At 34.0% G+C, this 22,764-nt stretch overlaps 2 protein-coding genes and 1 pseudogene across 2 annotated transcripts; all 3 read left to right on the top strand.

Annotated features, from left to right (window-relative positions):
• Positions 1 to 2,164: 2,164 nt before the first annotated feature.
• On the top strand, positions 2,165 to 4,076 carry LOC141686007 (protein FAR1-RELATED SEQUENCE 5-like). Its single transcript, XM_074491074.1, has 4 exons — positions 2,165 to 2,204; positions 2,670 to 3,507; positions 3,605 to 3,881; positions 4,008 to 4,076. The coding sequence occupies exons 1-4, from the start codon at positions 2,165 to 2,167 to the stop codon at positions 4,074 to 4,076; spliced, it is 1,224 nt and encodes a 407-aa protein (XP_074347175.1).
• A 119-nt stretch (positions 4,077 to 4,195) lies between these two features.
• LOC141682815 (protein FAR1-RELATED SEQUENCE 7-like) lies at positions 4,196 to 5,390 on the top strand. Its single transcript, XM_074487508.1, has 2 exons — positions 4,196 to 4,566; positions 4,711 to 5,390. The coding sequence occupies exons 1-2, from the start codon at positions 4,318 to 4,320 to the stop codon at positions 4,930 to 4,932; spliced, it is 471 nt and encodes a 156-aa protein (XP_074343609.1). The 5' UTR covers positions 4,196 to 4,317; the 3' UTR covers positions 4,933 to 5,390.
• A 7,257-nt stretch (positions 5,391 to 12,647) lies between these two features.
• LOC141686008 (flotillin-like protein 4) lies at positions 12,648 to 21,572 on the top strand (annotated as a pseudogene).
• Positions 21,573 to 22,764: the final 1,192 nt, after the last annotated feature.

Raw genomic sequence — 22,764 nt, forward strand, 5'->3', positions numbered from 1 at the left:
GCCGACACGGGTTATTGCTATAATTATGGGAAGAAATACGGAGATGCCGTGAGATTATAGGAAGCGTGTGGAGTCGGTCGAGATTTACGTGACTAATTGGTTGAAGGCCTGACTTTATCGTGGGCTTGGGCTACACGGGTTGGAGAACCCTAACCCTAGCCTACGTGACTTGTTCCCCAAGAACTACGTGAGGCTTGATCCCTATAAATAGGGTACGTAGGCACTTGTATGAGACATGAGTCGACACTTGACAGAGAATAACAAACCCTATTCTTTCTTAAGGAGTCCACATACAAGCTCAGCCACCACCAAACAACCTTCCTCCGCCCTCAAACACCGTCCTTGATCTTTGTTCCGCCCATTAACCTCCACAACATTGTTATACGAAATTCTCCCTATAACAATATGTAAATTTTGAATTGTTCAATAAGAAATCGTATGGTACAAAAATTTATAACCCAATATCAAGTATCTAGACACTTAACACTGTAACAAGCACCTCTATTTTATGAAGATGTTGTAAAGTAAAATTACCACATGTTGTTTGACGGAAGAGGAGTGGGGAACTGAAACCTAGTCTTGATGCTGCAAATTAGTAAAATCAAACTGCAACAAATTGTTCTCAATTTGTTGCCCACCTATCATGAATGAAGTCCTAGGATTCACATCTCCGTCCCACTATGCCTAGACACATCACATCATTGGTGACTTGCACCAAATATCCTCCAATTCACACCACCTTTTCTAGATCTTGAAGAACTCAAGAAAATTGAGGAATCTCTACGAAGTTTAAAAAGCATCTGAGAACTGAGAGAGCGAAATTTGAGCCCTTCCAAGGCCTGCCATTCCCTTAACACCGTTAGCCAGATAGTCAAACAGATATTCTGAACCAAAAACAAAGAGCAACTGAGATACTGAAACTAATGTACTGTGGTTCTTCCCATTTGTTGACTGGATTCCGACCAAATCTGCACTAACATCTCCGTTGGTGGCATATAGGCCACCGAGTTGCTAGGTAGGATGCCACATGTGTTGTTTTATTGCACCCAGAGTACACAATGGAGTCACATTCTTAAACACAGTTACTTGCCTTAGCTAGAGAGTATTTAGCTGAGCCAAACTGAGCAGCGATAGCTTGAGGAGACAGTTTCTGTCAGGGGCGTATCCACGCAGTGCCGAGGGTACTCGACCAAGTACGGGGTGCAAAATTTTCAATGTAACACCCCAGTCCCACATCGAGGAGATTTGAGATTTTTGTTCAGTTTATAAGCCAAAATACTACTCCCTCTGTCCCATTGAATTTTATACATTACTTTTCGGCAGACTTTTCAATACTCCTTTAAAACATAACTCCATAATATTTTTTTAATTTTTTTTTTCTGATTATTCAAAAAAAAATTAAAAAAACATTATGAAACTATACTTTATAGAAGCCTCAAAATATGCGCAAATAGTGAACGTAGAGAATCTGGTGGGACGGAGGTAGTACTACTATGTGCACCCACAAATCATGATCACTAAGTTGACTGCACTCGGGATAGCATGCTTCGGCTTATTTCAAACTCATAATCAGGACTTTGACCCGGTTTTCGAAAAAAAGTCTCGGGATTTGACCCGGATTGTCACAGTCAAATATTAATATAACTAGTTGGTAACCACTAAGAAGTACGGGCCCAAAATTAAAATAATAGTATCACAATCCGTGCAAAATATAGATCTAAATATAATATATAAAATGTTGTTAAAATATGTATTTAAAAAATCGAAGTTAAGTATAACTCTAAAATTTCACTATAATTCTAGTTATGCATGCACCTAATTACTTATATAGGCTTTTGCTCAAATGAGAACCCTTTTTAATATGAGATATGAGATCAGATCTCAGCCATTGAAATTTAGTGCAATCCTTAAATCTCATCCATCCAATTATTAAATATATATTATTATACATTAACTATTATTAGACAAAGATTACACTCATTAACTCTGCCTAACCGTTTTTTTCTCTCTCATCTCCTCCTTCTCTCTCTCTAACTTCATCATTGATCACTGAGCTCCATCAAACTTTCTATTAAACTGATATTCATCGAAAATTCTTAACGTCGATATCATTGAGGTCATCATTTTCAGTTTCAGTTTCGATTCGCGGGGTTATGCTTTAGTCATGATTTCTGAGGATTTATTGAAGATTAGCTCAAATCAAGGTAAATTGAAGCTTCTGCATTCACTTCATATTGATGTTTTGATGCAACTACCTTTCTGTAGTTGTATCTATCTTCTCATTATCTGATTTCTAGAAATCTTAGTGATTTTCTGTTTTTTTATAGTTTTTGGTGATTATTAGTTGTGATTATGTTATTTTCATGTTGATATATTGATTTTCTGATATTTGTTTTTAAATTGTTATAATTTAGTGATTTTTCATTTACATCGGTGCTTTTTTGTGTTTTAGACTTAGGATTCTGTTCTATTGTATATGATAAGTGATTATGTTATTTTATTTTTAAAATTCAATAATTTTTTAACAAGATTTAAATTTTATAATTGTTCATTGATTTTATCCTTATATCGGTGATTTTATATGTCTTACCTTTAAGTTTAGATTATTAGTCTTAATTATTATGTAGATTATTAGTGATTTTAATATGTTTGTACATTATTTATTGCAGCGGTCAGTTTTGTTGATAATACTTCTGACATTAGTCATAGTATTGAAGGTAATGAAAATGGAGAAGTTGATTCTGGTTTTTCTGTTAGTCCCGGTGGACATAAGTATTATGTTCCTTTTTCTGTTGAGGATGATACGAAACCGTTTGTGAACAAAGTGTTTGAAAGTTTGGAATCTGGTATTGAATTTTATAAGGTGTATGTAAATTTATGTGGATTTGAAGTTCGTCGTAGTGCTGAGAAAACTGATGATGATGATACTGTAATAAGTAAGTATTTGCTTTGCAACAAATCTGGTTTTAATGAAAATAATAGCAAATCAGTTAAGAAGAGGAGGACTAAGTCTTCCAGATGCGGTTGTGATGCTAAAATGGTGCTAAAATTTATGCCTGGAAAGAGGTATTATGTCTCCAATTTTGTTGAAGTACATAATCATCCATCTGTTCCCAAAGATTGTAGCCATTTCTTGAAAAGTAATCATCAAATGTCTACATTCTCAATGAACTTTGTGTTTGATGCTAGTAAAGTGAATATTGGTAAAAGTAAATCCTTTAGATTCATGAAGGAGTTGGTTGGGGGTTATGAAAATGTTGGAGCTACGTTAAAGGATTTCAGTAATTTTGATCGAGATTTAAAATCTTATGTTGGTCCTTATGATGGTCAAATGTTAATTGAGAAATTCAAGGTAAAAAAAGAAACAGATCCTTCTTTTTTTTATGACTATGAAGTCGATTCTGTTGGCCATATTACCAAACTGTTTTGGGCTGATTCGACGTCAATAAGGAATTATGAGCTTTACGGTGATGCGGTCTCATTTGATCCAACATTCAATACAAACAAGTAAGAACCAAGTTTAAATTATGATTAGGGCTGCAAGTTTAGTAGTGATTTATTATTGTTTTTCTATTAACTGTCATTTTATTACTGTTATTGCTAGGTACAACATGGTTTTTGCTCCATTTACAGGTGTTGATAAACACAATAAGTGTGTTACGTTTGCATCTACTCTTCTTTCAAAAGAAGATGTAACACATTTCACTTGGGCATTTAAAACATTTTTAAAGGCTATGGGTCGTAATCCAATTTGTTTAGTCATTGATCAATGTCCAGCTATGAAGCAGGCCATACCAGCTGTTTTTAAAGCAACCGATGATCTTCCTGCTACCAGGCACCGCTTGTGTATGTGGCATATAACTGAAAAGTTCCCTGCTAAGGTATATTTATTTTGCTTTGTTTGTATTTTTTATGAGAGTGGTGATTTAGTTGTTTAATGTGATGTGGCTGTCCTTCTTAGTTGTTTATTTGTTTGATCTTTGTATTTTTAAAAATTTTGTGGCTAGGCAACTTCTTGTGCAAAGAAACTGATTTCATGGAAAAGATTAAAAAGGTTATATGGTCCACAAGTATAGATATTGATGAGTTTGAAGAAGGTTGGAAAGCAATTATGAAAGAATTCAAGTTAGAAGATCATGTTTGGTTGTCTGATATATATGATATGAGAGAGTCATGGATCCCTGCATATTTTCGTGATAAGCCAATACATGGTTTAATTCGGACGATGTCTAGATCTGAAACTGAGAATTATTATTTAGTCATTTTCATCAAAATGGCAGTACATTATCAGAGTTCTATATTCGCTTTGAATGTTCCATGGATAAGCAACGTAACGAAACAAAAAGATTGAATCATGAATCTACATCTGGTAAACCAACTACTGTTATTAAATTCTTCCTTGAGGATGATGCCGCGGAATTATACACGCGTGAAATTTTTTACAAAGTGCAAGATGAAATTGTGGCAGCTCGTGATTATATGCGAATTCAAACTATTGGCCCGGAGATAAATGGCATTAAGTGTTATGAAATGAGAGATGTCAAAATGAAAGACATGATTTTTAAGGTAATTTTTTAGTTCATGTTATTTTTGTGATTAATCTGTATCCAGTCAATTTTTTTTCTCTTATCAGTGATTAATCCATTGCTTTTGGTGATTTTTTTATGATTTGTTTAGTTTTGCATTGTAACTCTTTGTTTTGTGTTTTAGGTTGAAGTCAGTAAGACACATGCTAATTGTTCTTGTAAGAAGTTCCTTTTGTGCGGCATTTTATGCAGACACGCGTTTTGTGCTCTTAATCATTTTGAAGTGTTCAAGATACCTAGGCGACTTCTTCTTAATCGCAGGATGAAAAATGCTGAAAGTAAGCCTTCGTCAAAAGTTGTTGTTTCAAATGAAATTCTAATATGGAGATTGTATCTGCGGAAGTGACAAATATATGATTTAATTTCCATAAGTGTGTGAGTAAAGCAGGGAGTGATCTTACTAAACTCGAGCTAGTTAGAAAAATAATCACAGATTTACATTCTTCTCTGGGTGATGATGATTATGTTTCTACCAAAAAAGATTTTTTGGCAACTTTGATAGGTAAGCAGCCAGATGGAGAAATTACTATCCATCCACCTCTCCAGTGTAAAAATAAAGGTTCCAGTCTAAAGAGGCTTCTTAGCGAAAGGGAAAAAGCCATAGTGAAAGCCAAGAAGAGGAAGAGGCAGTGCTCATTATATCTTTCGTATGTGCATGATAAAAGAGGTTGTCCAAAAAGGGAGCAATTTGTGGCTTGTCCCAAAAAGAAGAAACGCCTGGCTGTTTGATTGGAGCAACGTTGACCTATTAATATACATTTTTAGATATCAATTATTTTCATTTTTTCGTAAGATGTTTTTGTGGATTGTAAGTGTTTCGTTTATGTAAATGACTTCATCGATATTAAATAGGTATATTAAAAAAAATTCTAACAGAAGGTTTTTGTGAAGTATATTTCTTTTTTTGCTATATATAGTTTTCTGAATTTGCAGAACATTTTTGTAATTTGTCACTTATATAAATGACATCTTTCTATTTTGACATTTAATACAGGTTTTTAGTACATTGTAATATTGGTGATTATTTCAGTTCTTTGTGGTGATTTTATGGAGTTATGTCTAATTTTTCATAATCAACAATACCAAAATGACATGCATTATTAAAAGTTTAAAAATCTTTGTGGTGAACTTGCACAGTATGGTATCAACTGAACCAAAATAAAATGGTATCACAGTATAGTAAAAGAGATTATATTTTGTTGCATTTCAGTTTTAGTATCCAAGTGTTACAGTGGCATTCCATGAGAGAATGTTTTAAGTTTTCTCTTTGTACCTTTCCTATAATTTAAGCATATCATGTTCCAGTATTTTATACATGATAAGATATATATGACCAGAAGTCCTATTATTAGAACTCCTCTAACATGAACATATGAGAGCTTTTTATCTTATGAGGCTAAAGTGAAATGAACCTTTCTCCTGGTGATTGGGGATCCTATCTCAGTACCAACTCAAGATATGCTTATTGGATGCCTGATTTTCCTGTACGAGCGAGATTCATCAGGCATCCTTTTAATTCCTCCAGACAAAATGATCACAAAAATTAAGTCAATATAAATTTTGATTTTGATTTCATAGTTATAGAAAATGTCAACATCTCAGATGATGAATTTTATTTCTCAATCTTTAAACCAGGTCAATATTGAAGTAGTTTTAATGATATGAAATTGATTCACATTTCAGGTGTGTCTTCTTCTGGGGTGTCGTCATCTTGGAACAAAACCTTGCCTTTAATATCTTTCCTTCCGTGGATAGTTGCAATTTTGCCTTCACTTGCTACAAGCACTATGCTCATCACTTTCTCTGATGCCTTTTTGTTGTATAAAATTTTTGCTTCATCCAATACGTGGTTTCTTTTTTCGTTGAGAGAAGATGCTAGAATGGCGTGACAATACTTTGGACGAAGCTTTAACATTTGCGCTGATTGGGCAACCTGTTTAAAGAGTAAAACCAGAAAAAAGCATTTCAGTTTAAAGAAAGAAAATACGACATTTCTCACAGTGATTATGTGTTTCTGTAAGAAAACGTGCTTACACTTTCAACTTTTAAATCAGTTATCCAGGTTTTTGGATCCCCTTTGTATGTTTCCATATGCCTGATCAAGAATATTCCACAATCCATGTAATTGCCTAGTGTTTGCCAGGGCATTACCATGTACTTAGGCGTGACCTTTTTCAATGAATGTGCAATGTACTCAAGCTTATTTTCCATCAAGTAATTCACAAAGTGTCGGAGCTGCATTTTATAATTAATGTTACACTTTCGATTTTAAGATTAGTAAAATTAAAGAGTTGATTTAAATAACAATCTAGTTTGACTTCAACTTATCAACATTTTAGGCTTTTGACCATACTGCTTTGAAGCAGTTCTCCCTCGCCTAATATTGTCAATTACTTCAAATGCTGGTTTATTTAAATTGAAGCTGATCAAGTACATGTGTTCATATGCAAGCACCGGGAAAAATATCTGCATATTTTTTTGTATTAAACAGTTAAGTCTGTAGTTCCAAAATAAAAGTTCCAAAATAAAGAATATATTTTTATGCATCAGAGACATACCAAATCAGCATTTTCTATGCTTCTGCTTGGGTATCTTTCAAAATAATGCTTCATATCATTTTTAAAAAGTTCATATTGTGCTTCTCTAGTCTTTGTTTCATCCAAAGGTGCAATCTGGATATTTTGAGATTATCAAGTTGATACATTAATATAATTATCACAGAAGCTCTCAAAAAAATAACAATAATACACAAATGCTTACCGAAAGACCAATATCCATATAGAGACGCATTGGTGATTCTGTGGATTTATAATTTTCTCTAGCATTCATCAAAATTGACCATATATCGATAATAGCACATGACAACTTTTCTTTTGGCTTTAGTGTCTTGAGCACATCTGCGAAACATGTGTAATCCCCAGAGACAAAAACTTTCGCTCTGTAAATAATAAAATAATTAATATTGTTCGTTTAGGTGATTAATGTCTAACATGTGGCGCTTTAGTTAATTTTGTGTAAGTGATTAGTGTATTCCAGTAGGTGATTAATGTCTAACATGTAGTGCTTTACTTAATAATATATCTCATTATTAACTAGGACATATATTTTTCTCAGTGAAAATAATGAGCAAGAAAATATAATCTCCGCCTACTAAAAGTACTCATTTATAAACTAAAAGTAATTCCATGTCCTGGTGTGGCACTGATGAATTGATAATTAGGTGAGACACCTCTGTGGTGCACTTATAAGTAAATTAGTTGTGAAATCTTGGAGATTAAGATAAAATACTTTTAACTTAGCAGACAAGGAGGAAAATTGTGGAAGAAAAGAAGAATTTTAATCATTTAAAAAGACTGTTTAATACAACAATTAGCAGTATTAAGATGGGCTCCTGAGTGTAAGAGTCACTTAATGTCACCTAAAATTGACATGCAGCTAGTATGAACCATTTATTTAGTGGAATTTAATAACGACCACTTTTAAGAGCTAGGATTTGAATATACTACTGATTATACTAGTTAGGTGCCATTAAGATATTATTTCATTGAAGAATATCAGGAGACTCGATGTACTAACTGTTAAACACTATCGTTTAAGAGATGTCGGTTAACATTATAACAGCCAGATTTGTCATTGTCATTAATTGCATCGTTACATAATTAAAATAAATTTTGTTTAAGTGATTAGTGTTGTTATTTTAGGTGATTAATGTCTAACATGTGGTGCTTTAGCTAATTTTGTGTAAGTGATTAGTATAATACAGTAGGTGATTATTATAATACAGGTAGTGATTTGTAGAGACTTACGTGTCATCCATATTTTCATCAATCATCCACCTGTAGACGGCAATTTCTTGCCTAGAGTAACTTGAATTGATATCAATGTTTCTCTGTATGTATGGTGACCGGAAAGCTGTCCCACCTTGATCTCTCTTTTTGTCTTTTTGTCCAGTTCTTTTGGTGGCATTGGGTTTTTGTTTTCAATGTTGCTTCCATGTTCTTCCATCACTTCTTTGCAGACTTGACTTATTCCAAGAGAGGATGACGGACAAAATTGATCTTCATAATCTTTTTCAATCTCCAACATCCCTTCGGGAGATTTTAACCAATCTATAATGTCCAGATAGTCATCATGATCTGGTGGTAATTCACCTTTTTCAACTTCAGTAAATGTATCAATGGGAGCTTGCTCTTCTTGACTTGGAAATATTGGAATGATGTCATTTTTATAAAAATCATCTTCATAACTCTCACTATCCATCCATTTATTTGCTTTGAACAAGCCTTTAATATTCATCTCGATTTCATCAATTTTCTCGTCATTTGGATGTAATTGTTTTGCTTTTTCCAATTCAGATTCATATTGACTCTTGGCTTCAATTAGTTCCATATTTGCCTCTATCAATAAAGTTTCCTTCATACTTAGTGTGTTCCACCACTCTTGAAGAACAAATTACATTGTTATATATGGTGAAATCTATTGTGTGTGGTAGTTAGTTTGACAATGCTATGATAGTATTTAAATAAAAAAATGAACTGATTTACCTCATGTGCTTCGTTCTGTCCATTAACATCTTCTACATCGTCTTTTCCCATTTGGGCCACTCGCGTCTCAATTTCTGAAATACCATTTTCCTAAACGAAGATGTTAAAAGTTAGCCATATATAAACCTATATGGTTAATTATCTGTCTTATGGTAGTTAAGTGTGTTTGTGGTGGTTTTGTGTGACATTGTGATGATCAATTAAAAAAAAGAATTAAATGCATGAATATACCTCATTTGGCTTGTCATTTATGTTCAATCTATTATTGAATCCTGTATCTTCGTTTTCATTTTCAGGAACTTCTTCCTCATTTTCTGTATAAGCTTTTCTCTAAACATGCAAAAAAAATTGTTAGAAACAAATTACATTGGATAATACACAAATATGTGTACTGTACTTACCTTCCAAAATAATCTCTCATTTTCTTCCAATTCTTCTATTGTTGCTAAATTTAAAATTACTCCAGAACCAAATGCATTGTCTTCAGCTTCCATCACTTCCCTTTCCTTCAATTTCTCTTTTGTCCATCCTCTAAAAGCTGGATAAAGTCTTAGGACAAGTTTTTTGCCTTGAAAACATACTCGATCAACGTACATTATCTGTCAAAAATGAACAAGTGGTCAAATAATTTTTGTAAAAGTTCAAATTCTATCTACTTACATATAAACAGAACTTACGAGCAAAACAATCATTGGTCCGGTATAAAATAATGAAGAAGTCCGCAGCCACCTTTTTTTTGTGATCACTAAACTTTTTATCAAATATGCTGCCCAGTTATAATTGGCGCATTTGTCAAGGTTATCTTTGAAAAAACAGAATCGTTTGGCTCACAAAATTATTAGTGTTTGATCGTATCAACACGTTTGTCATCACCACCAGAAAGTTCATCTTAAAAATTTCGTTGACCTCCCCTGTTTGTTTAATGCGATCAAACACTTCACAAGCTTTTACCAAACTCTGGCCTTCAGTGACCGGGAACTGTGATCTCCAATTATCAATTCTTTCACTAATCATTTAATCATTTCCAAACTCAATGTCTGCTCCTCTACATGGCAGTCCAATTACATCGTGCACAGCTTGCTCAGTGATTTCTATATCCCCCCTTTTCAGTATTAATGTGCAACTTCTGTCATCAAATGCTTCAAGAACCTTATAAGCTAGCCTCTGGGGGATTTCCACCAACTCAAAATTTAAGAGACTCTCAAAACCGGCATCTCTAACCCATTGTTGTTGTTCATCTGACAGTGCATATATCATGTCAGTCAGCAACCTAGGGGAGTTGCGAATTTTTGCAATGTCATCATCCTGCACAACGTAAAAAGTTACGTTTCTACATGTGGTAATATATAGTGCTGATTTTAATGTGTATTCAATTAAAAAGGTTCTCAAAATGGATACTGATCGTACCTTCTTTGCAATCTCAGTTCTTTGCTCAATTTTTTCTTTCGCTATTCTTCTTTCAGGTTTCCCTTTTACATTCCCCTTGAAACACATTTACAAGTATTAAACATATTAATACTTTTTTCATCCGATTTTATATATTTTAAAATTTATCAAATTTGTAAGAAAATTATAATATAAAATTATTTACACTCATTTAGATTCACAACTATTTTTCTCTACACTAATTTTATATAAAAAATATTAAATATTTCCATCACTTTATTCACATTTCTTCATTTTTCTTGTATCATTTCATTTTTTTAATGTCTCGTATCTAAAACAGATGTACACATGATACCAAAGGAGTAGTCTTACACTCATGTACTAGCCTACCTATAAACACAGCACTTTCACAGTTTCATTCATGTAAAATCTCACCATAAGTCTCTTAAATAATCACTTCTCTCTCAAAAATATGAAGACCCCAAGAACAAAAAAGTACAGTGAGGTGGGTAAGCTAGCAAGATACATAGCGCATCACAGATACGCACCTGTAACTCATTCCTAAAATTTTAAATGCTACAAATTACCTTTTTCAGATTTCTCATCTTTCCCTTCATTTCTGCTTCGTTGTTTACAATTTTTTGTTGTCCGAGAACGTCTTCATCAGTTTCCCAAACAAAATATGAAGTATAAATTCAATGGTGAAATGTTTTTTACTATTAAATAATCTCTGCAAATCTAAGGTGATTTATGTACCTCATCTATGATTCTTAGCTTCTTTTTTTCTTTATCATTCCCGCAATTTCCTCTTTGTTTTTTTCTTTGCTTTTCATCATTTTTCCCCTACAAAATTAGACAATTAGTTAACTGGTTAATACCCAATAGATTATATGATTTTACCTTAACTGCAAGTCTTTTGTTGACTTTTTTTTTATTCACAGACATCATTTTTCTTTTTCGACCACGGTGCTGGATTTACAAAATCATCATCCGAATTATAAACAACAACTTCCCCTACAGAAAGCAATATTTTAAGGCAATTCAGCAGTTTAGCACTAATATTATAACAAAATATTAGAGGATGATTTTATAAAATAATGAAGCAAATACCTCCTGCTGGAACATCTATTTGTACATTGATAATCATCTGCTCAGCATCATTTTCTATTTCAGGTTCTGTAACAAAATTAAGTAACACGACGGAATAAACCACACTCCACTTTTAATATCAAAAATATCACTAAACTCTTCAAATTTATGACACTTGTACTGCCAAACATCAAACCACTGTAATAGAAGACAAGTACTAATATTATGGATGAATTTATAATACAATAATTTTATACAAGAAGAAATAAGGAAATACCTCTTGCTGGTTCATCAGTTTGTATATTGCTAATCTCCTTATCAACATCATTTTCTATCTCTTATTCTACAGCTATATTATCTTCTACATTATTGCCTCCCGCGTCAATAATTTCAACTTCGACTTCTTCCAAATTAATGTGAATTGGGCCAGCAACTGGTCTGCGTAGTTTATGTAGTATAAGGCGTGCGCTCCATCTTATACTACCTGCAAATATCATAATCCAAGCATCATATGAGTCTCAATATATCCAAAAAAGATACATAAAAACATTTTTGCGTAATTCTAAGCCTATATGTAAAACAAAAGATTATCAATAATCAGAACTAATCATTACAGAATTGTAAGAATAACAAAAAATCATTTGCATAATCACCACCTCATTCTAAAAGTCATAACTACTCATACTAACAAAATCATTACTAAATCACCAAAATCCTAATCATAACATCAATAAATCACCACCTCTAATAACATTATCAAGGTGCTTATATGCAACGTGACCGATTCGTGATAACATTCTCAGTGAAAGGCGAATGGAAAAAATCAAATATGAGGAGGCCATAAGGCTGTAAATCATAAATATCTTTTCTAAGTAACATCTTACACATAAAACATACAGGAAAGAAATTAAGAGCGATGATTAGACACTTTCTTAGCACTCGTAAAGCCCGGTTAGATAGATATGTCCAAATGTCTCTTCAGTTTCCTTGTAATTTCATAAATGGAAAATCATAAATAAACGTAAAGTCAGAATACCTAGTCATGCATGGCTTAGGAATCACCGACATAAAATTTTTGAAAAAAGCATGGATTCTCCTTGCTGTCTTCACCATTGGCCCGCGCCTCGACAATGACAACCTTTTGAAGTATGCCAAGCTCATTTCTCCCCATGACAAGCTCTCAAACCATATCAAAGAGCTTGTTCAGGGTATTATTGACAAGCTCCCAAACCATGTCAAAATTGATGCAGAGACAAAGATTATTTCGACACAAAGGCAGGGGCAGGGGAGGAAGGAGGAGATAAGAGTAAAGGCGGAGGTGAAGGTTTTTGAGAATGAGAGGGAGGCTGAAGTAGCTGGCGAAGAGGAAGGCAGGGTGGGCAAAAAACGCACATGTGGCTGAGGTGGAGGTAAAGAAGGCAATGGCACTACGGGAGGCAGATTTGCAGAAAGAGGTGGAGATAATGAATTGTTAGGTCCCAATGTGTTTGTAGAAGGGGGGGTTGAATACAAACAACACCGAATAATCGAATTAAATGCGGAATAAAAAATGTGAAACAAAATTCAAGTTAAATAAAAATATTATTAAACTTGAAAGATGTTACAACAACTGTATCGATTACAAGGTATTAATCTCAAATCAATTATCACAAATCTAGAATAAATTCGACATGAACTTTTTCTATTTTTGTAATAATTAGAATCAAATGCTAAACGCGATTTGAGATTAAGTTCTAGGGATTTTGATCCGCTAGATTGTTAAACAAGAACAAGAGAATGATTTCTAGTTGATTGGATTTAACTTTACAAGCTAGAAATTTGATCTTTGAATTAGCAGATAAGATGAAATATTTGGCTGCTTTTTCTCTCTGTATGTTCTTGACTTCTTTTCTCTGGATGGATAATTGAACTGCTGCTTGTCTGCTTCTTTTTTAATCAACAGAATAGAATTGAACTGGCAAGACAATCCTAAGCTCAGCAAGACAATCGGTAGGACAATGGATTGAACTAGCAAGACAATCTGAATGAACTAGCATGACAATCAGAATGAACTAGCATGACAATCAGAATGAACTAGCAAGACAATCCTCCTCCTAGTGTAACTTTCGGTGAGACTATTGAAAATGGCCTAGCATGACAATCGGTATGACAATCCTGATTGTCATGCTAGTTCATTTTCAATTGTCTTGTTGATTTAATGCAGATTTTAATCCAATTTAAATTCTGAAAATTCCTAAAATTAATTCAGAATTAATTAATCAATTAATTCAATTAATAAATAAATTATTCTTCGCAGATATAATTTATTTTCTTAATTAAATTAGATGACTTAATTAATTAATAGAGAATTAATTCTAGTCTTCAACAACACCCATCCTTCTGCAGATCTTCTGAAAATCACTGAAAATTATGAATCAATTCCACCACTTCAATGTTGACACTCGATGTACTGTCTGGTTCATGAGTGACTAACTTCCATGACGTTTCTTCATGTCTTGACTTTGACGCTTTGATTTTCTTCAGATTAAATCCTTGTAATTAATGATACTCTGACGAGATCTCTGTCATTTGATTAAATCCACGATCTTGATTTATATCACTGAGGCATGATCAAATTCTTGAACTTCTTCCAGTGAATTAACTCCTCAAGTCTGTAGATGAACCTTGTTCTGAATCCTTTAACAGATATTACTTTGCGAGATCTCTTTGACGGTCGATCCACTATTTACTTATTACATTCTTATTTGAGTTGAGTTGAATCCTCGAATATACAAATAGGCCTATGACATATGACTTACAATCTCCCCCTATTTGTTTGTTAGACAATAACACACAAATACCTAGAGGATAACTCAACTAACAAATAAGAAAAAGATATAAACAGAAATGCAAAGTAAATAGTAGAAAAGTTCTGGACTAGATTTAACATTTTCCAGATTCCAAGTAGATGTTCCTCTAGACTGAACATATCTTCAAGTAGTTCCATCTTCATTTGTACAACCACATTTCCTGTTGAGAAGCCCATATATCTCTTGCTTCTCCCCCTATGAGAATCAACTGATTAAAGAAGATCACCTTCGTTTACCACCTCTCCCGTACAATAGGATCCGCAGATAAAACCAATGGTACTCCCTTAACAGCTTCTTCCCTTATCAGAAAATCACCTTGTGTTTACCACCTCTCCCGTACAATAGGATCCGTAGTTACAAACAACAATGGTGTGGTGTAGTGTACATATGATCTTTTTCTTCCTCCCTGCTATTTCTCCCCCTTAGTTGAGGAATCCTCCAAACTATTACTTAAGCTTTTATCTCCCCCTTAAAGAAGGAATGTATGCCGTCGTCTGAAGGAGTTCTCATATTTCACTTGGTTGGAAAAGAAATAACAAGTAGTTTCTCTTTCTTCCTCACTGTGAGTGTGTGATTCTGTTTAGTGTACCTCACATGTATTTCACTCTTCTCTCCACTCGTGTTTACACTCATTCTCACAAGTGTATCACTCTTCTCTCATAGCTCCATAATCCAGCTGTACCTGCAAGGAAAATCACCTTAGCCATCCTTAAGGAGGTCACAGGTGGTGCAATGGGAGTTCACAAATCCCCATCCTTGTTAAACTCGTCAGATAAATCTGAGTCATAATCTACAAGTTGCTAGTTTCCCTTTTAGGGTTCCAGATTTGAATTCTGGGAAGGTAAACAATGATCCAACGATTTTAGCATAAAGATCAAAGTTCCCTTCTAATGTCTGTGAAGACACTTCCTTGTGACTTATCAGGTAATATCTGAATCATTGTCAACAAGTTGCCGATCTGCACCTATGTCAGATCCACTATCCGCAGATGCATCCAGGGGATTTAAGCCTGGGGAGGTAAACACTAACCACTGATATATGGCTTTTGGATCAGTATCCTCTCCTAAATCCTGTAAAGGCAATTGGTCCACTAACGAACCTTGAACAATCAAATCTGACCTTAAAATGGTCGAAACTCTTGTTTCCGTCAACTCATCCTTTGTGTGTGTAACCTCTCCTTGTGCATCAAGAATTGTTTATTTTTGAAGTGGTGACACTACATCGGATACCTTGGCCAACAGGCAAAATTCAATAGACTCACCCTGTTGAGAGAATGAATCTAGTAACTGTTTTTGTGCCTTTTCAGCCATTACATCTTTTTGAGAAGATGTATGGGGGCTAGCAGTTGTCTCGGTTTAAATACTACTCATCTATGTATGAGACAGAGCTACTGGGTTGACTACAGAACCTTCCTTATGTGGTGCACTAGGCACTATCTCCCTCACGCTCATTCATACTACTTTTTAGTGGTAAAAGAGTGTTGGTTGGTTCTGTTTTTGTGTTTGTCTTTACAGTCTGGGATAGACGTTGTGGGTTTTCAACCTCATGACTGTCAATGAAAGAAAGTCATTGGAGACTGAACTTGTAACACAGAATATATGGTAAATAGAGAGAAAATGATTTACAATAGTGATTTCAAAAGATTTTACATGACATAAGAAATCACTAATGTAGAAAGAAGTTTGATTTTGTTTTTCAATATGAATGAGTTTTTGATAAAACATTGATCACTTAGGGTAAAGTCTAAGTAATTCTCATTCATGTCAAAAGCTTACAAATATCTGCAACATAATGTTAACAAGATATCATTGACCGATACTTGTCAAGTACTTTAGATACTAATTGTTATGTTGCATAAACAATATACCACTGCACACATAAAATAATATAATTGTGCTTAGTGATAAGATAGTTATTAATATGACGACTCTACTTATTCATATAAAATTATAACTTCTGTTAGAGTGTCATACCATGTCCTTGACGATTGCTTGAGCAGTATACTAGTTCATACCAACCTGAAGTGAGATTGTGAAGAAGAAATTGCATAGTCCAATAGATCTGCAGCTGCAAAGTCCATGAACTGTGGTGCATTGACTTCCTCTTTTGACTTACCAACCAGGAGTACACTTGTACACATCTTACTAGAGTACAATTCCAAGTGTAATGTGCAGCAGGTGTCTGATATGTCGTAATATTCTCAAGTCTCGTCACTGGTGCTATATGTTAGATAATGCTTCCTGATAATAACCTAGCACAATATACAAAATTACAATGATAACATTCCCAGCTTGCAAACAGCCATATCCCTCAGATAAACCTTTGCTGTTATCTCCAAAGGTAACCAGGGGGCCAGCTTTCTCAATCCTCATTTGATAGCAGGGCTCTATCTCCGGTCATATGTCTTGATGATCCACTGTCAAGAATCCACACTACCGGTTACACCTGTATACTGCCCTGCACTTCAAATGGATTAGACCTTCTTCGGAACCCAAACTTGGTTGGGCCCGGCATACTTGTAGAACTGTCCTTTGTCAGGCAAAACAACATTTTTAATTTTAAAGGTCTCAACTTTCTCAATGACTGAACATTTGACCTTGTAAACAGCGTTAACAAATTTCTGTTTAAGCTTAGGCACAAATGTCTCCTTTCTAGCCTTAGAAGGACTAGCAGTCTTAGACCTATCATGCTTCTTGTTATTCACATGCTGACGAGGAGTAGTCTTATCATTAGACACATGCTTACCATTAAAATAAGCATACATCATATTAAAAGCACAAGACATACAATTAGAAACACCACATGCTTTATGAGAGTGATTAACAGCAGGCAATTTATGCATGGTAGACATGGCATTATTGTTATCCAACTCATGTGTGTCTGAGTTAGTCTCAGTTGCTTTCACAACTTTGACTGGAACTTTCGACTCACTTGACTTGGAAACAATCTTCTCATTAGCATGATCCTCAGCACGTATTTCTTCTTGAATAACAGAAGAGGTCGCATCAAATGGTTCAGCAATTGATGCTTTATAGAGGGGTTCATCAACACCCTTAAGCACATGTGGTACTTCCCTCCCTTTAGCACAGACATGAGGAGGGGAGTTTATGCCTAATTCTCCAATAGCAGCATTGTAATCATAACCTATTCCAGATGTTTGATTAACAGCTTGCTTACTGTAGAACTCTTTAGCCTTCGAACAAGAATTGAAGTAGGCTCTAACCTTAGTCTCAAGACCGGTGATCTTGTCTTTGAGAATAGTTTCGAGTTTTCTATAACAGTCAACTCTATTCTCTAGAAAAGATACCTGTTCTTTTAATTTGTCTTGATTAATGTGCACAAGTCTTAATTCATTGACCTCTTTCTCAAGGTCTGTGATCTGTAAACTTAACAGTTCATTATCACGACGTGCACAATCTAAGTTACCTCTTAGATGATAAACCATTTCAGCATCAGAAAGTTTTACCTCTATTCTTGATGATGAAGCTTTTCCATCAACAGCCATAAGAGCAAGATTTCCTTCATCTTCATCTTCACTGTCAGTATCATCCCAGCTTCTTCCCTTTGCCAGATAAGCCCTTTCAGAGTTCTTTCTTACTTGCTTTGGCTTCCTACATTCTGTGGCAAAGTGTCCCAACTCATTGCAGTTATAGCATCTAATGGTGCTTCGATCAACCATCCCTGTTTTGTACCCACCACTGCTGGTGTTAGAGGATGAAGATCCACCTTTCTGGAATTTGTTGTAGTTGGACTTGTACTTAAGCTTGGGATTCCTCCTGAATCTGACATGGGAGAATCTCTTGACAATTTGGGCCATTGATTCATCTTCCAATTGCTCCAGCTCTTCCAAGGAATAAAAATCATCACTTGATTGATTTGTAGTAGGAGGATCATATTCTGCTACTAACTCATTTTCCTCACCCTTGGAAAACTGTACCATTCTTTCTAACTGTTGAGATTGTTGTTGTTGTTGACCTTCAGCTACAAGTGCAGTAGATGTGCTAGCCATTCTATCCTTCCCGTAGACTTCCTTCTATTGAATCTGCTCCAACTCATAGGTTTTTAACACTCCATAGAGCCTGTCCAAAGAAATCTCACTCAGATCTCTAGCTTCTCTAATGGCAGTGATTCTATGTTCAAGATGAGCTGGCAGTGTTAAAAGGAACTTTTTGTTGACCTCCCTGATTGAATAATACTTTCCATTGATGTTCAGATTGTTGATCAACGCATTGTACCTCTCAAACACTTCAGTAATTCCTTCTCCTGGATTTGATTTGAAATGTTCATATTTAGAGGTTAGGATTTCCAACTTGTTCTCCCTAACTTCCTCTGTGCCTTCATTAATCACCTCAATAGTTTCCCACATGTGTTTGGAATTTTTACAGTTCATCACATGTCTGTTCATCAAGGGATCAAGGGAATCAATTAATATTAATTGAAGGCTGGCATCCAAGGAGGCTTCTTCCTTCTCAGCAGGAGTAAAATCTTCAGGCTCTTTTGGATAGGTTCTAGCTTCAGTAGTCACCACACCATCTATTATTACCTCCGGTTCAATAACCATCGGAGTTTTTATACCCTTCTTTAACAAGTTTGAATATTTGGGATTTGCAACTTGTAAGAATAATAGCATCTTCTTCTTCCACATGATATAATTCTCTTTATCACATTGTGGAATTTTAACGGTTCCAACTTTATGTGAAGTCATTATGAATTTTTGAATAAATAAAAATTCAAGGAGTTGAAAAATCACAAAAGTCTAGGATCTTGATTTGTTCGTTAATCAGAAGGCTCTGATACCAATTGTTAGGTCCCAATGTGTTTGTAGAAGGGGGGTTGAATACAAACAGCACCGAATAATCGAATTAAATGCGGAATAAAAAATGTGAAACAAAATTCAAGTTAAATAAAAATATTATTAAACTTGAAAGGTGTTACAACAACTGTATCGATTACAAGGTATTAATCTCAAATCAATTATCACAAATCTAGAATAAATTCGACATGAACTTTTTCTATTTTTGCAATAATTAGAATCAAATGCTAAACGCGATTTGAGATTAAGTTCTAGGGATTTTGATCCGCTAGATTGTTAAACAAGAACAAGAGAATGATTTCTAGTTGATTGGATTTAACTTTACAAGCTAGAAATTTGATCTTTGAATTAGCAGATAAGATGAAATATTTGGCTGCTTTTTCTCTCTGTATGTTCTTGACTTCTTTTCTCTGGATGGATAATTGAACTGCTGCTTGTCTGCTTCTTTTTTAATCAACAGAATAGAATTGAACTGGCAAGACAATCCTAAGCTCAGCAAGACAATCGGTAGGATAATGGATTGAACTAGCAAGACAATCTGAATGAACTAGCATGACAATCAGAATGAACTAGCATGACAATCAGAATGAACTAGCAAGACAATCCTCCTCCTAGTGTAACTTTCGGTGAGACTATTGAAAATGGCCTAGCATGACAATCGGTATGACAATCCTGATTGTCATGCTAGTTCATTGTCAATTGTCTTGTTGATTTAATGCAGATTTTAATCCAATTTAAATTCTGAAAATTCCTAAAATTAATTCAGAATTAATTAATCAATTAATTCAATTAATAAATAAATTATTCTTCGCAGATATAATTTATTTTCTTAATTAAATTAGATGACTTAATTAATTAATAGAGAATTAATTCTAGTCTTCAACAACACCCATCCTTCTACAGATCTTCTGAAAATCACTGAAAATTATGAATCAATTCCACCACTTCAATGTTGACACTCAATGTACTGTCTGGTTCATGAGTGACTAACTTCCGTGACGTTTCTTCATGTCTTGACTTTGACGCTTTGATTTTCTTCAGATTAAATCCTTGTAATTAATGATATTCTGACGAGATCTCTGTCATTTGATTAAATCCACGATCTTGATTTATATCACTGAGGCATGATCAAATTCTTGAACTTCTTCCAGTGAATTAACTCCTCAAGTCTGTAGATGAACCTTGTTCTGAATCCTTTGACAGATATTACTTTGCGAGATCTCTTTGACGGTCGATCCACTATTTACTTATTACATTCTTATTTGAGTTGAGTTGAATCCTCGAATATACAAATAGGCCTATGACATATGACTTACATGAATGCATTGACTCAGACGGAGAAGCTCAAGGCTGAGTTCTTGAGCAATGCTAGTGTTGAATATAAAACCAAGGTGATCAATATTGAACTTTTAAAAACTTGCATGACATACATATTAACCCCTTGTTATAACACCCTAATTTTAAGAGCCTAAAATTGTAGAAAATTTAACTACTTCGCACATAATCACTTTGTCAATCTAACAATTAACGTCGTTTCCTACCTTTTACACCTCCGAACTTTAATGTAGAAAATTCACAATACCTTTTTCTTCTAGTCCTTTCTATTTTCCCCAACACTCTTTTGTCTTTTAAATACATTCACAATTCCTTATCATACATTTTTTTTACATTTTCTTTCTGCAAAAGAACAAATTAGTGATCGATTTTCAGTAGTATCACTCTCAATCTATAATTAGATATTTATCACTGTAATTTCCACTTGCCATTTAATTGAAACACAGGTACAAGAAGCAAACTAGGAGTTGTACAAGAAATAAAAGGAGGCAGAAGCAATTCTATACCAAGAGGAAAAGGAAGCAGAAGCTCAAAAAGCCATAGCCGATGCAACATTTTATACCCTACAACAAGTTGCGAATTATATGCAAAACAAAAGGAAGCCCAAGGACTAGTCGCGCTATCACAAGCACAAGGCACATATGTAAGCACACTTTTGAAAGCCGTAGGAGGCAATTACAGTGAATTAAGAGATTACTTGATGATTAATGGGGGAATGTACCAAGAAATCGCAAAGGTTAACATCGAAGCAGTGAGAGGATTGCAGCCTAAGATTAGCATTTGGTCTAATGGAAAAAATAGAGGAGATGGGAATAGTATAAAAGGAATTGGGGAAGTTTATAAGATACTGCCACCTTTGTTTAAAATGGTTCATGAACAATATTATTCTAAAAATCATCTGCATAATCACCACATCATTCTTAAAACCGTAACTACTCATACTAACAAAATCATCAATAAATCACCATAAGAATAAATTACAACAATACTAAATCACCACAAACCTGATTATATGACTGTCAATACAACAAAAAATCACCACATTAATCTAAAAATCTTCTGCGTAATCATATACAACAAAAAATCACCACATTAATTTAAAATTAGTCAATGAATTTGGTCCATAACAAATATTAAAACCAAATCAGACAGTTCAGCCAAGACCATATGATGTGCTACAGAGGTGACATTGCAAACAAAGAAGCTGATCTCGACCCGTAAAATACATAGCACATTCAAAGTTCATGTTAAATACAAAATGTAAATTAACCATACAAATCTGTATTTTTAGAAATGCTATAAAAGGTTAAAGCGGCTACAATTATCAGTTTAAGTACATAAGAGCAAGAATCAGAAAACGAAGATGTCCTTTATATTCACTTTAATCCTGCGGTACATACATGATCCATTTTAGAAATTACACAATAATTCATCATAATACATGCGAAAAATAGAACATAAAGTGTTTTAAATACCAAACTAAACATAATACAGCTTCTCTGGAACCCAATTTGAAGACTCACAACTCTCATGACTCATTACACTATCTGCAAAAATCTATTCCTAATTCTTTGTTAAATAAGCCCTATTACAGCTGCTCCACAAAACAAAAAAAATAATAAGAAACATCAGAATTTTTTTAAACATCCTAAATCACCACAAACCTGATTATATGACTGTCAATACAACAAAAAATCACCACATTAATCTAATAATCTCCTGCGTAATCATATACTAACAAAATCATTACTAAATCTCCACAACACTGTGTAAGCCTATATTATAAGCAAAAAATAATCTATAATCAGATCTAATCATCATACAAGTGTCAGTCAAACAAAAAATCAAGGCATTACTCTTAAATAATATTTGTAATCCTAAATAATAAAATCACCAATAAATCTGGAAAAAAGCATCTATAAGCAGGGATAATTATCATAAGAGTGCCAATCTCACAAAAAATCAACAAAAAAAAGTACTTTACTTTAAAAATCAAAAATATCAACATGCATATTGAAAAACAGGTATAATAATAAAAAAATAAGTTAAAGTTAATTTTTACATACCTCCAGGAAATTCATCCATAATTTTCTAAAAATGACTTAGAAACGGGTCGATTTCTGAAAATAAAGAGTATAAGTACCGAATTAGATTATTAAACT

Source organism: Apium graveolens, chromosome 9 (assembly GCF_009905375.1).
Source record: "Apium graveolens cultivar Ventura chromosome 9, ASM990537v1, whole genome shotgun sequence".
Lineage (NCBI taxonomy): Eukaryota > Viridiplantae > Streptophyta > Magnoliopsida > Apiales > Apiaceae > Apium > Apium graveolens.

Coding starts and splice junctions, on each gene's coding strand:
- LOC141686007 (XM_074491074.1), top strand. CDS start 2,165: ATGATTTCTGAGGATTTATTGAAGATTAGCTCAAATCAAG. Junction 2,205..2,669: donor GAAGATTAGCTCAAATCAAG/GTAAATTGAAGC, acceptor TATTTATTGCAG/CGGTCAGTTTTGTTGATAAT. Junction 3,882..4,007: donor CTGAAAAGTTCCCTGCTAAG/GTATATTTATTT, acceptor TTTTGTGGCTAG/GCAACTTCTTGTGCAAAGAA.
- LOC141682815 (XM_074487508.1), top strand. CDS start 4,318: ATGGATAAGCAACGTAACGAAACAAAAAGATTGAATCATGAATCTACA. Junction 4,567..4,710: donor TGAAAGACATGATTTTTAAG/GTAATTTTTTAG, acceptor TTTGTGTTTTAG/GTTGAAGTCAGTAAGACACA.